General features: G+C 41.1%; 2 protein-coding genes across 3 annotated transcripts in view; one reads left to right on the forward strand and one right to left on the reverse strand.

Annotated features, from left to right (window-relative positions):
• The window catches only part of MKRN2 (makorin ring finger protein 2), a 31,735-nt gene extending 30,346 nt beyond the window's left edge, over nucleotides 1-1,389 (reverse strand). The window contains exon 1 of the mRNA XM_019732664.3: nucleotides 1,234-1,389. Coding sequence (XP_019588223.2) covers nucleotides 1,234-1,259 — 26 coding nt within the window. The 5' untranslated portion in view covers nucleotides 1,260-1,389. The remainder of the gene's footprint in view (nucleotides 1-1,233) is intronic.
• Nucleotides 1,390-5,195: 3,806 nt separating this feature from the next.
• On the forward strand, nucleotides 5,196-9,447 carry MKRN2OS (MKRN2 opposite strand). Of its 2 annotated transcripts, XM_019732677.3 has the most exons (4): nucleotides 5,196-5,493; nucleotides 6,461-6,510; nucleotides 8,007-8,169; nucleotides 8,986-9,447. In XM_019732677.3, exons 1-4 carry the CDS (start codon nucleotides 5,276-5,278, stop codon nucleotides 9,224-9,226), a joined length of 672 nt encoding a protein of 223 aa, XP_019588236.1. In that variant the 5' UTR covers nucleotides 5,196-5,275; the 3' UTR covers nucleotides 9,227-9,447. The 2 variants fall into 2 exon arrangements, with proteins under 2 accessions (XP_019588236.1, XP_074169072.1); XM_074312971.2 differs by lacking the exon at nucleotides 6,461-6,510 and having other exon boundaries at nucleotides 5,284-5,493; nucleotides 8,986-9,348.
• Nucleotides 9,448-14,487: the final 5,040 nt, after the last annotated feature.

Genomic DNA, 14,487 nt, shown 5'->3' on the forward strand with positions numbered 1-14,487 from the left:
AACGGGAAACTTTATACAAATAAAACACACACACAGATGTCGTCACAAAATATCTTCTAGCGCAAGTCTTTCCTATAGGCACTAAGTGCAAATCTCTGACAAATGCTTAACATAAGCCACCCGGGCCTTACATAAATCGAATGAACCGTTAACATACACTAATGCTAACAGAAAATTTTTACATAGTCACTTCTCAATTATTCATACTAATGAAGAGCATAACATAAATGATACTTAAACTGTTCATTACATAATCAAGCTAACAACTGGGTTTTTTTCAAGCAATGTTTCCCACATAAGTTTTACTGAAACCAATTATTAAAATAAAACGTGTATTTTGCCAGTATTAGTTTAATTAGACTAGGATCCCAATACTGGTAAGCCACTAGCTTACCAAGGAACGAGGGTGTTATACAACCAAGCTATTTCTATTTCACTAAGTCACAGTGCAATCATTCAGTTCTGAATTTTCTACAACCATCCAACGATTACCATTGTCTTTCTCCACGTAAATGGGTGGATAAGAGTATCACTTAACCTCTTTCAGTCTGTTACCTGCACTGTAAAAATGGGAATTATATCTGCCTCGTAGTGTTATTGTGAAGTCTAGAAACAATGAATACAAAGGACTTGGAAATACATAGGGCACTTAAACTTGCAGTAAATCCTATCTGCCGTTATTTTCTGCACAACTGCTTACTTGCTAGCTCTCTGTAAGTTTAAGCTGCTTCGGGAGTTCTTCAAACTCGCAAGAAAGGAAGGCCGCGTTGGGGGCCTCAGCTTCTTTGAGGCCCTTATCGATTAACAACCTACTCCTGTGCTGCATCTCCACGGGTCAATGACCTCTTAGTATCCCCTTACTCAACTCCGAATCTCCTTTTCCAGCTAAACTTGAAGCTCCAAGAGCCCTTGTCCTAGGGCGCCAGCGCCGTGCACGGCCCTTGCTACCACGTCCTTCCAACCCACGAGGGTCACGCTTCAAACTCGCGGGACAGCTCCCGCGCTGGCCTCATTCACGACACACCGCCACGCACCGGCCGGGTCCCGGGCTCGGGCTGCAGCGCTACCAGGGCCTTGAAAAGCCCAACCGCGAACAGCTGAGCAACTTTACACGAATCCGCACCAGCCTCAGTTTCCCTGGCTGCAAGACTGGGGCAAACCGACCGCCCTGGGCCCCGGGGAGGGACCCCAAATGTCCCGGCGCTCCTGGACTCCGCGGAAGCGCGCACTAACCTGCAAGTGACCTGCTTGGTGCTCATGGTGGTCAGGCTGGAGGGCCGTGATCGCGCCGCCGCCTTTAGCTATCACCGTGGCCGCCTCGGTCTGGCCTTGCCCCCTCAGCGCGGCCGCGTCACGCCGGCGCACACCGCCCCTCTTGTGTGTCACATTTGTAGCGCCGGCCAGAAACCTCGCCGCCGTCACAATTGGTTCCGCCCTGGGGGTGAGGCATAGCCGACCCCCAACCCCTCAACTCCTTGTCACTCATTTCCAAGCCTTTTCTGGGCGGGGCCTACCTAGTGTCTTAGTTCTTATCCCGACTGCCAGCTGTTTATTCCTACGGGTCTGTCGCCATCTCCAACAGCATTACTTAGCGACCTCTCGCGTCCCTAGAATCACCTCAACTCTCCCCAGGCCCAGCTCCTGCTTCTCCTCTGCGCATCTGTCACATGGGGTGTCATGGGGGGGGTGGGTCTCAGCTCCCACTCCCCGCATAAGGACGCAGGATATGGTGGGAAATGGTGAGGCCAAAAAGGCACATCCACGGAGACACAGATAGGGGAGTCATACCACTATATTCTCACCGGTGGCTGGGTTGGAGACACAGGAAGCAGGAGCCATACAACCTGCAGCCTGCCCTCTGCTTCTCTGCCAACCAACTCCACTTGTTAGCTGCAATCCTGGCTTGCTAGCTTAGCCATGGCAGTTATATCAGTGGCTAATGGCTAACTGGTTACAGCTGACAGCCAACTAGCCACAGCTGATGGTCATCCGATCACAGTTGATGGCCATTTACTACCTGAGCCAGCACCTTTCCACCTGAGGCCTAGAGCCCGGAAACTGCTCTCCTGGCTCTGTCCCCATCGCACCTTAATCCTAAATACTCGTACCTATATCCATATTTATATTCCTCGGTCCCCTTTCTCAGGCCCTGTCTCTACTCTTCCTGCCAGACTTCACCTCCCAAGTAAGGAATTCCTCAGTCCTCTCCCAATTGCTCGTTTACAAAATCTCTACTCCCATCCCAAGTTTTAGTCATTTTCTTCCCTGGCATTCCTCTGCTGTTCGTCCTCCATTACCTATGGTGGAAACCCAAAGATATTCATTCCTCTGGTTCTCTATATCCTGCAAATCCTGCTCCTACAACTCTCTCCAATTGCACCCTCTTCTCTCCGTTTCCACCTTCATGATTCTAGTCTAAGCAACCATCAGTCCTTGCCTGGGCCCATGGAATGTAATGGCCTTTTAAGTTTTCTGGCTTCTGCTCCTGTCGTCTTCTAGTCAATTATTACACGAAACCAATTTTTAAAACATAAATCAGATCAAGTCATTAACTTCCTTTAACCCTTTCAAAAGTTTCCCATTGCTTTAATTTTTTTAAATTTGTAAACATTGAAATGTAACAGATTATAGTAAAGTGCACAAAACACATGTCTCTGTGTTTTACCTACCTGTTCACTCATGAAACCACCACCCAGATCAAAGACCATTATCAACACACCAGAGGGCTTCTTTATGCCCTTTCCCAATCAGTATCTCCCAAAGATAACTGCTTATTCTCACCTCTATCATCACAAATTAGTTTTGCTTGTTCTTGACCTTGATAAAAATGAAGTCATTCAGTATATACTCTTTTGTCTGTCTTCTGACCAACATTAAATCTGTGAGATGTATACGTGTTGTTGTATATAGGTCTATGTTGTACTTTGCTGTAAAAATACTGAATCTTCCAATGAATGAGCACAGTATGTAAATCCAATTACTTTGGAACTTTTGAAATTTCTCAGAAATTTAGGAAATATATTGGAAAATGTGTAGTCTTCAGCATACAGATCTTCAACAACTTTTGTCAGATTTATTCCTGGGTATCTAGATGGGGTTTTTAAATGCTATTTAAATATTTTTTACAATGTCCTAATTGTGTGTTGCTTGTTCCATGCTAAATTCATGTATTAATTCTAATGGTTTATTGTTTTGGATTTTCTATGCACACAATCATGCCATCAGCAAATAATGACAATTTTACTTCATTTTCAATCTTTATAGCCTTCATTTTTTTGCCTTATTGCACTGCTGAGAACCTTAAATGTAACCTTAAATAGAAGTGGTAATAGTGTCTTCTTCCTGAATTCAGGGAAATTATTTAATATTTCACCATTAATTAAAATCTTAGCTCTAGGGTTTTTGAAGTTATCCATGATCAAATTAAGGAAGTCTTTTTCCTTTATCCTGTTAGTGTGTTGAATTGATTTTCTAATGTTAAATCAACTTGAATGACTCAGATATACCCCACTTGGCATGACATATTATTATTCTTTCTGTAAATCATCAGATTCTATTTGTTAATATTGTGTTTAGGACTTTTGCATCCTTGTTCATGAGATATAGTATTCCTTTCTTGTAATGTCCATGTCAGGTTTCGGTATATGAGTTTAGAAGTCTGTCCTCTTTTCTATTCTCTGGGAAAAATCTGTGTAATATATTTTTTCCTTAAATGTTTGGAAGAATTTACCACTGAAGCCATCTCAGCATGGAGATTACTTTGGCTTTGTTCATTTTGTCTGTTGTACATGTGATTTTGTATTTCACTGATTTCTGCTCTTTACTATTTCTTTTTTTCTGTTTGAGTTCAGACAGAGCTTCTTGAGATGGAAGTTTAGATCACTAATGTTCAACTGTTCTTTTTAAGTATTTAAAGCTATAATTTTCCCTTTAAGCACTTTTTAGTTGTATTCCACAAGTTTTTATGTCATATTTTCCTTACCATTGGGTTCAAAATATTTTCTAATTTCCATTGTTATTCTTTGACCCACAAGTTATTTAGAAATGTGCTATTTAATTTCCAAACTACTGAGGATTTTCTAGTGATATTATTATTATTTTGATTGCTAGTATAATCCCACTGTGGAATTGTCTATTCTCCTTTTAGTTTGGGCAACATTTTATTCATATATATTTGAAGCCATGTTTTTAGGTTCAAACAAAGATCGCACTCTTCTGTTTTGTCAACACATTATTACTAAGAAAGGTCCTTCTTTGTGCTATTATAGTTGCACATGTAAATTAGCAGTGTTGTATCAATGAATCAATTCACCTCACTGTTGTGCACATAATACACTATGTAAAGACGTGTGTGAGAGATGTTTCTAAGAATGCTAGTTGTTCATTGCATCAGGGTACTGTTTTCAGAGAAAGAATTGTTGACCACACTTTGATGCTTGTAATATACTACGTAAAGATACCTGTATAACAGATGTTTCTAAAGAGTGCTAGTTTAAAAAGGAAATGTCTAGAAATTTTTTCTTTTAAAGTGTACTTTGATATTATTATAATCACATCAGATTTCTTTCAGATAGCTTTTGCATGGTGTATCTTTTTCCATCCTTTTAGTTTCAATTTACCTGGTACTTTTATATCTAAATTGTATCTCTTGTAAATGGTATACAGTTGAGTAATTTTAAAACCCAGTCTGATAAGCCCTCTTTCAGGCAGTAACCCCCACCTAGGGTAACCGCTATCCTTATTTCTAACTGTGCTGTTAATTTTTTCTGGGCAAGATTATTTCTATAATATAAAACATCAAAAGAAAATGGCTTCAAAGTGGATTTGCTTATTCAAAACCATAACGATATAACCTTTTCTAGCAACACAAAAACAAATGTGGGTCCCTAACTTCCAGAGGTTCACAGACTAATGACTAATTAAAGAACAGAGCTCTGGTAGAAACATGAATCCAGTGCTGCCCTCGCAAGGGAACGCTGAGGGAAGAGGAGAAAGGTTTCACAGAAATGTAGGGCTTTAAGGGATGAGTAGGAGCTGGCTGCCGACAGTTGCAAAATGTACGAAGGATAGAAATTTTGTAAGCAGCACAAATGAAAATGAAAATGAAAGCTCTTCAAGACACCAGTTCAATCCGACAGGGTTTGTCTTCTAAAGCCGCCAATCAGAATGACGTCATTGTTGATCAAGTTACTCGGGCTGCGTGCATTTGCTATCTGTTCAATGAGGAAAAGGAAGTCTGGGGAAACCGCTCCCGGTTGCCCAGGAAGGGAAAGCAATGCAGTGCGCAGAGGTCGGAAAGCCTTTAATTAAATTCAACCACTGCAGGAAATACATCTACAGCTTCAGTGTGCCGCGATGCTGCCCCCTCTGCCGGCAGGACGTGGGCTCGAGGAAGCTGGAGGAAGCACCTGTTAGCATCTCCAATCCGTTTACCAATGGACATCAAGAAAAATGTTCATTCCTCCTCAGGCCAACTCAAGGGACATTTCTTAGGTACAGTGTTTTTAAGTATTACATTGAATCGTGTAAACTTTCCCTTCTGTGTTGTACTCACTAAAATCTTCTTTTACAGGGTGAGGTTTGGGAGATAATCTTTCCAGTATTTTAGCATTAAATTCTAAAATGTAGGCCTATTTGTTTCATAGAAATAGATGGTGTGCATACTTTCCTGGAGCAATAGTGCAAGAATATATCAACGTCAAACCTGCTTATATGATTTCAAGAAAAATCGATAGCCTGGAGTTTTTTCACCCAGAGATTTTGAGATAAGAGGCTATTCGGGAAAATGACCCAGTAGCTAATGTCAAAATAGCACCTTTACTGTGAGTTGGTTTATAATTTCTGTGACAAAACAGGGACAAAGTACTGAGTCTGAAGACGGCCACTTTTAGACTATTTTGCATGGAGGTGAATTAAATTGAAGACTAGAGTTGGTCTATTTCAATTGTAGACACCACCTAAATTGAATTAAGAAAGACTTCAAAAATCAAAAGATTGTGCTTCCCTAGAGTCCTTGTGTAGTTTACACATGGAATTGGGACTGGCCCTGCACAAGCCAAGTTGTAAGAGAGCATGGATGCTATTGAATGATGGCAGATGCTTTAAGAAGGGTGTCCATGTGCATCCTCACCATCTAATGCTGAGAACTACTTGCTTCCTTGAAATCTGCCCTTCCAACTCTTTCGTGCCCTTCAGAGTGTGTGGGATGAGAAAATTAGAGTTGACTATTCACTTCACTACTAACATCCTTAACTGATTTCCTTCCTGTCACTATGAGGCTGAAATGAACCAAAGTATATAAAATGTGTTGCACCAAACTGTTTTTTAAGAGCCCCTCATTCACTGATGGTAAGTCTGGCACCAGCCAAGAGAGAAGGCCTATCACTCTCCTCCTACTTTAGGTACTAATTCTTCATGCCAGACACATGCAAACAAGGAAAAAAAAATTTGTTTCTTTCAGGGAGTATGATGGAAGGTCTGATCTTCACGTTGGAATAACCAACACAAATGGTGAGTGCATTTTCATTGTTTTTTTTTTTTTTAGCTTAGTCCCCAAAATACCCAGTCAGAGGAGAGCAGTAGTTCTAGAAAAAAAGAGATTGTGGCAACATTTAATTAGTGATTTCTCTGTTCCCTGGGTTCATCTGCTGTGCCATGAAGTGGGCAATGCTACCCCACAAAATGAGAAATACTAGACTTTACAGCAAGGTATTATTACTAACAATACTAAATATTTGAAAAATGTTTGATATTTTTTCAGCCAAGAGCAACACAAACCTGTTAAATTTTTGTTGGTTTTTAAAAGAGGAAGAAATAGAATTCTGGACAGGTTAAGTTGCCCAAGACCTCATCTTGTGTGGGAACCAGAATCTGGACCCAGGCCCTTTACCCCCAAATCTATACTCAGCTCCCTGCCACTGGTCCTCATACTCCAGAGTCTCCAGGGTTTAGGCAGGGACCTCAGGGATAAATCAGGGGATACAACACCTGAGCATGTGGTGGGGCCTGCTGTGGTTTGTTTTATAAAAAATTAAAAGAAGCATGTTTAAATAAAACAGTTCCTTTGGCCAGATCTAGCTCTCAAGGCACGGAGTCTGCAACCCCTAAAACCAGAATATCCATGTCTGCAGGACAAGGGCCTGGGTGAGCCCCTTGCAGAAAGTTGTAGGCCTGGGAATGGTGAGTGAGGCCAGCCAGACGAGGCTGTAATCACAGCCTTTCCGCGATTCCTTGAAGCAGTAGAAATGGACGCTATGAATAGAAACCTGGGACTGGGTTTTTGAACTGTTACCCACTTGAGTAGTCAAATTTGCCACCAATCTTATCACTGGAAATTTATTGCTGATTTAAAGAAACAAGATAGACCCATTTGTAAATAGAGAACATCAACAAAAATATTTGGAGCTGATTATCCTGGCACCTGTTATAGTCTCTCTTTCCTGGGGGCGATTTCATGGTGCTGAACTCGGTTTCCCTGAAGAAACTGCTCTGCTGACAGCAGAGGAGGCAGGGGCTCCATAACCTCTCCTTGACTGCAGGCAAGGCCCTCTCTAACTCTCCCAGGTGGGTGGCTGCCCCCTGAACTTGATGCTCTAGAGGAAGGAGGTTCTAGAGCCCCTCGTGGCCCATGGCTCTCTGACCGTAATCGGAAAGTACAACCTGAGTTTCCGATATGTAGTTACCATGGTGATTGCTGTCTTTTTTTTTTTTTTAGTTTCAGGTGTACAAAAGAAGACATTTCACCCCTCACAAAGTGATAACCCCCCGCCCCCAATCTATTGCCCCTCTGACATCATTGAATCTATTCCTTATGCTATACTCCATATCCCGTGACTATGTATATTAAATTATAGTTGACATACAATATTATTCAACTTCAGCTTCAGGTGTACAGTGCAGTCAAGCATCTACACCGTCCATGAAGTGGGCTGTCTTTTTCTGACATCCCCTTTTCACAGAGGTGCATTTTCCCTTAAGCTTCTGCAGAACTCTGGTTTTGGTTGCAGGAGTTGTGTATAATTACACCATGCACGGCATCCAGCGAGATGAAGCAGGCTGGGAGCAGAGTATAAGTATCCCGTTATTGCAGCCTGGCATGTTTGGACTGATGGACCAGTGGGACAAGTACCTGGAAGACTTCTCCACCACAGGGGCCTGGCTGCCACACAGGTACAGGGCTGCAGAGACCACCCGTTCCCTGGCCCTCATTCGCCATGCAAGTGTGATCTCAGGTCACAGAGGACTTTGAGCTGTGTTTATATGAGCCCATACCAAGATAGTAGTGTCTGGAACAGAAACTTAAGCAGGGGTTGATTTACTTTGGGGTTTCTGCAGAGGTGAGCCCACGAACATTTAAATAGTATTAATAGAAGTATAGCATTTTAAGAACTGAAAGGACCAGAACTTAGTACTCTAGTTATTTGGCTAGGTATTTTTAATACTTAACATTTAATAATATGTACAGCAAAAGCTGTGATATATTCTTTTAATACAAACATTTTTTTAAATGATGTTCAAAATTTATAAATATTTAAAGCTTTTTATTGGTGTTAACAATTTTGAAATTAATTTCTCAATTCCTCAGTATTTTAGATATATAGCATGCTTAAAATTTTCAATTGTTTTCAGGCTTCCCTGGAAATAAATTTAGATACTGTGGGATATCTTAAAACTTAAGATATGGAATTCCACTTCTAGAATCTAGAATTTAAGTGAAATTAGGTGCTCCAAATTGGGGTTTATGTGCAACTTAAGTAGCTACTCTGAACAGTTAGTTGAGTCCCATCTGTACTTAAGTTGCAAACAGAAATAGCCCAAGATGCCGAGTGTCCCTCGGAGCTTTGTCGTCAAGTGGGCTGGCACAGGTAGGGGCCCAGCTCGCTGAGTGAGCCCAGTTTCAATTATGAATGGCCCAGCAGCTTCTCAACCTGTTCCTGAGCAGCTTTTAAAGCTAAGCCTTCTCTTCTCCATGTCCTTGTTTGTAAGGTATGAAGAAGACCACCACAACTGCTACAGTTACACCCTCACATTCATTAACTGCATTCTGACCACAGAAGGCAAGGAGCAACTGGACAAGAATGAGTTCACGGAGAAATTCGTGGTCCCGAGGACCAGGAAGGCTTCTAAGTACATCACACTCTACCGGGCGATAGAAGAGCGTGGCTTCTACGTGACTGACCACCCTGATCAAGAGCCAAGCCCTGCTCTGGGAAGCGGTTTGTGCTGAGTGCGAAGTGTGAGAGAAGGGACAGGACATTGGGGGTTACTACCTTTAGTAGGTATCGGAGATTTCTAAATGTATTAAACTCTGGTTAATAAAAAAAGTGTTACGGCTTTCCTTTAAGCATATTTCAGCTTATTGCAGTATGGGAATTTATAAAACTAGTAATAAAAATTGCCTTGGGTTTCCAAAATTGTATGTGTTACAATTAAACTCTTTTCCTATCACTTCGTTTTTCAATCTGAGAATCCATGTTACAGCATAAAGCGGCAGCATCTTTTATTCACAGAGCAATGAAAGCTCTTCCTATAAATTAATTAGAGCTAAACAAACGCACCTTTCAATGTGAGTCCAGAAGGTGGGGATTTGTGAGAAGGTGAGCGAGACTTAAAATTTATGAAGTAATGAGCACCTTCACCTCATTGTTTTTATTTAAAAAGGATATGGTAACCTTTTGATGGTCTACAGTAGTAAAAAAAGAAGGAAAAACAAAACAGAAAAGGTCTCAGAATTTAAGTTAGGAAACAGGCACCCCTGAATTAGCCTTTCTAATCCATATGCACAGACTGGACTGGCGATTCCTTGTAGTGTGACACCAGTCTGTTTCCTTCTCACTTTGCCTGACCTGACATAAAAAGATTGAGGTGTTGGGTTTACCATGTAAAACAGCAACTTCTCTGCCCACTTTAAATGCAGAATGCAGAAAGGACTCAATGAAAGGTTGTCTTCTTTCTCTAATACTCAGAAGAAGAAATGGGAAAACGGGGGTGAGCAACTATAACAAAACGAAGTGATCTTAACAAGCATATTAGCATTTGTATACCCAAGTAATCATCAAACTTTAAGCAGCCAATCAGCAAAACATGTCAGAATTCCTCCTTGGAATCTGCTTCCAGAAATCACTTTGTTTTTGGCCAAATGTGATATATTACTCCACTTAATCTTATTCCCTGGCCTGGGCACCAAAATGATGTCTAATTTCCCCAAACCAAACCCATCTTCAAGGTACTCAACTTCAATGCACCAAACACATCTTCAATGTACCTATAATCAAGGTACCAATAATTACTTCGTAATAAAGATATTAAGAAAACTTGCTACAGATCCTGAAAGCTTGTTTCCAAAGAGGAGTTTGGTCAACATTTCAGCCCCAGCAACTGCAGTGGGAAAAAATGCACAGCATGCCAATGTTTGCACTTTTAAGTTCTGGTACTTCTCTTTAAGAGAAACAAAACTTCCCACCCAGAATGTGATACCACTTTAAACAGAACTGTGACTACTATTCCGTGGTGTTCAAGAATTCGTAAACACCTCAGTAGGTAAAGATGAAAAAGTGTTGGGTTTGGGAAATATTCCAATGTGCCCCTCTGCTCTTAACATGCAATCTACGGGCCCCACTTCTCTGGCCCCATTCTTTACCTGATGACGGGTAATCACAGCAGCCGCAGTTACTGAGTATCCATGAAGGACTCCACACCAGAATAAACACTTGTATTCTTCCTTTTCAATCCTCAAGACCACCCTGTGAAGTTGGTACTAACATTATGCCCATTTTACAGATGAAAAGGGAAACTGAGGAAATTACTTGCCCAAACTCACACAGTGACAAAACCAGGCTTCAAAGCCAAATTTGACTGCAAAGCCCATGCACTTAACTCCTGGGCCACTTGGTAACGTGAAAGAGACCAGTGATACCTAGAATATACAGTAACTCGGCCAGCAATTTTTGCATTAGAAAAGATAAAGGTGAAAATAAGAATTTTGCTTTCAGCAACATTCAAATATGGAAAGTAAAAAATGTCAGAAAACAATGCAGACAAAACAAGAATTGTTAATATTAGAAATGCCAATTTCATGCTGCTTTCTTTTAGTGCAGCATTACTTGCTTCTCAAAGCTTTAACAGTCCCCATTCCCTATTTTAGGGGCCACTCTTCTACCTGGAGGTGACACTGACAGCAGCCGACCTCATAGTCTTCACTTCAGCAGGCTGTACATTCCCTACTCATAAAATCACAGCACCACCCTACAGGTTTTACCCCTAATAAAGGGAATTAAGCATTTCATGACACCAACAGATGGCAATGTTGTTCCAGTTTTTAGAATTATAAACAGACTCCTTGGGTTGTTTCCTTTATCAGACCAGCTCAACACTAACTGAAGGATGAGGCGGTTCAGCGCTGGCACCAGCTCTCCTTCCTGATGAAGTCTCAGAGTGTCCCCGGCACCTCCCAAAATACACCTCTTCACCTCAGCAGTTAGCACTGCACTGGGCACACATCTGATCCTCCATCAGTGCTCCCTGAATGACCAATGACTGGGCTCCTTTTCACAGCAAGGTCAGAGAATTTGCCTCAGTGTTACTGATGTGAAAGACTAAAATGGCCCACGCAAAGGTATTTTTCCAAAGCCTACTGTGCACGGATTAGTCTCATTGCCAGGAAAACCCAATAAACATTTTTTAAATGCCCCCCACCCAATGGCCGTAGCTAGCTCCCTTTGTACAGGAGGTGCTTATAGCATTACCTCCCCCAATCTCCAGAGCTGTCTTCACCACTTTACCTCACACTATGTTTCTATCACCTCTTTCTCCACTGTGTTAACTACCAGGGCATAAACTAGGCTTATGACCCCTAGAGAAAAGAATTATGCCAATGCTTACACTCTTGGTTTATCTGAAAAGGAAAAAAGGAGACCTACCATGTGCCAGACCTTTTCATATGACATCTCATTTATTCTGCAAAACAAACTCAGGAGGTAGTAATTATCCCCATTTCACAGCTCAGGAAACTGAGGCTCAGTGATTAGGCAATGTTCCCCAGATTGTCCCTGTTTCCCTAGGGACTGTGGACCCAGGTTTTCCTGATTCCACCGTTTCTATTCTATCAGAATGTTCCATTTAAAAGTTAAGAAGAAAGCTTCCTGGTTGGTGACATTCAGGGAGAGTGGTGCGCTCAGAGAGGTTATGGAAGTTCCACGCTTTTTCCTCATACCTTGGCCTATGCATCTCTTCTATCTGTTGGAAATTGTTCTGAGTTATATCTTTTTATAATAAACTGGTGAAGTAAAATGTAAAAAAATGAAAACATAAAAAAAGTTAAGTATTTACCTTTGCCATATTGTTTCTGAAAATGTAAAGATTCTAAAAAATTTTAAATGCTTGAAAACTTGCACTTATAAGAAATTAGAATGAAATGAACTACTTTGAAATAAAAAATGTTACCTCCTAGTTTAACAATTTCACAAATGTATTTTTTCATATCATGTATTTTTAAGTGAGGCATCTCTATATTTCACAAAATGGTAAAAAGACTACATTTTTTCAGCATATATATATATAAAAAAGCAAAGATTGAAGATAAATTGATGGTTTAAATCTCCCAATCAGTTTTAGAAATGGGCCTCAGTTACAGTTTTGAGGAAGTTAACATTTATGGGATAATTATTTGAGTCTGTAATCAGATTTTTAAAAATTCAATTCAGTTGGTAAAATCATAAATGGAGGGAGGGTGGTGGAGAGGCATTTCATTTCTTTTTAACCCAAGTACTCCCCCACAAGGGTAAAACTAAGTTAAGAACCACATTCAAGTAAATAGTAACTTTTTAAAAAGAGAAAATGAAAATGCTTCAACAATAAAGGCAAAATAATAAAATGAAAACAAAATAAAAAGTATTCAATAAGTAATGAGGAATTTTCAGACTAGTATATACTATGCTCAAAATCATAGGGAAGCCTCATCAACATCAGCCTAACCTTCCTAAGACCAAGTCCCATTCACGTTGCTTTAATCCCTGCCAAGTGTTACCTATGAATCAGTTACTTTATAGAAGTAAATCTCTTTATGAGAGAACTCAGGACAGTAAAGGCACAGATGTCACCATTTCCCCTTACAGTTTGGGGATGAGGTCAGAAAACATTAGCTCAGGTTTAAAACAGAAGCGAAGAGAATCAACATACAATAATCAACTGCACAAGTAACAGCCTTAATAGATGACAGGTAACTGTGATTCTTAGGACACGAGTGCTTCCACCTTCCTCCGAAAATGAATCATCATAGCTGCAAATTACTGAAAGTACATTATGAGCCGGGCACTGTACTAAGAAGTACCTTGGGAGGACTAACCCACGTAATCCTCCAGCAACCCTCTGGGGTTGATAACATTATCATTTTTACTTTTTAAAATTGAGGTGAGATTCGTATTACATAAGCCTATTTTAAAGCGAAAAATTCAATGGCATTTAGTACAACGTTGTGCCACCGCCACGTCTATCTAGTTCTACAACATGTCATCCCCCTGGAAGGTGACTCTGTACCCACTAAGCATTTGCTCCCGAGTCTTCCCTCCCGTCCCTGGTAACCACTGATCTGTTCTCTCGCATAGATTTACCTATTTGGGGTATATAATTGGAATCAAACAATATGCAACCTTTGCGTCTGAATTCTTTCCCCTGGCATGTTTTCAAGGTTCATCCATGTTGTAGCACGTCAGTACTTCATTTCCTTTTGTGGCTAAATAGCATTCCACTGTATGTTTATGTTAATAACATTAACTTCATTTTATAGACGAGGAAACTGAGGTTAAGATTGCATGTAGATGAGTTGGGATGCAAACGTGGGTCTGACTCCAAACCAAGGAGCTCTTAGCCATCCTGCCATCCACCTGAGGCCAATCACAGAGACCAAGGAATTACTGAAACTTAATACCAAAGCCAGAGTCTCATAAATAGTTTAAAAATCTTGGAAACTGTAAGCTACGGACTCTAGCCCGAGGAGGTGGTAATCTAAAGGCAGGGCAGCTCTGAGGTTACAGAACCACTTACTAGTGTCCCGCTGCTCTCTGGGCAGGTCCAGCACCTTCCAAGGGTGACTTCCTGATTCCGGTCGCAGGTTCTTCAGAAAGCAGGATAAAGGTAATTCGGCTCACCCCAACAACAAAACAGCCCCTCAGCACATAGGTGGCCCTCTGCAAACGTCCTCTCATGTCTCTCCACTTTCTGTGAACAAACAGTGCTTGTGTCTGTTTTCAGATGGGCCTAACTTCCACAAACACATTTCAGTTCTTGACCCAGACTTAGCTCTGAATGTAAACTGACACTATGTCTCTTGCCTGTTTGGTGGGTTTGAGTCATTCCTTCTGGGAAGAGAGGGGAAACTCCTTGTGTCAGGTACTTTTTGAGTTTTCCTTTATCCACATAACCACACACGAGGCAAATATCATCAGCCCCATTTTAGAGGTATGAAAATTGAGGCTCATAAAGGGTAAGTTG

This window comes from Rhinolophus sinicus, chromosome 5, assembly GCF_057876585.1.
Source record: "Rhinolophus sinicus isolate RSI-liver-muscle chromosome 5, RSI-T2T, whole genome shotgun sequence".
NCBI classification, from domain to species: domain Eukaryota; kingdom Metazoa; phylum Chordata; class Mammalia; order Chiroptera; family Rhinolophidae; genus Rhinolophus; species Rhinolophus sinicus.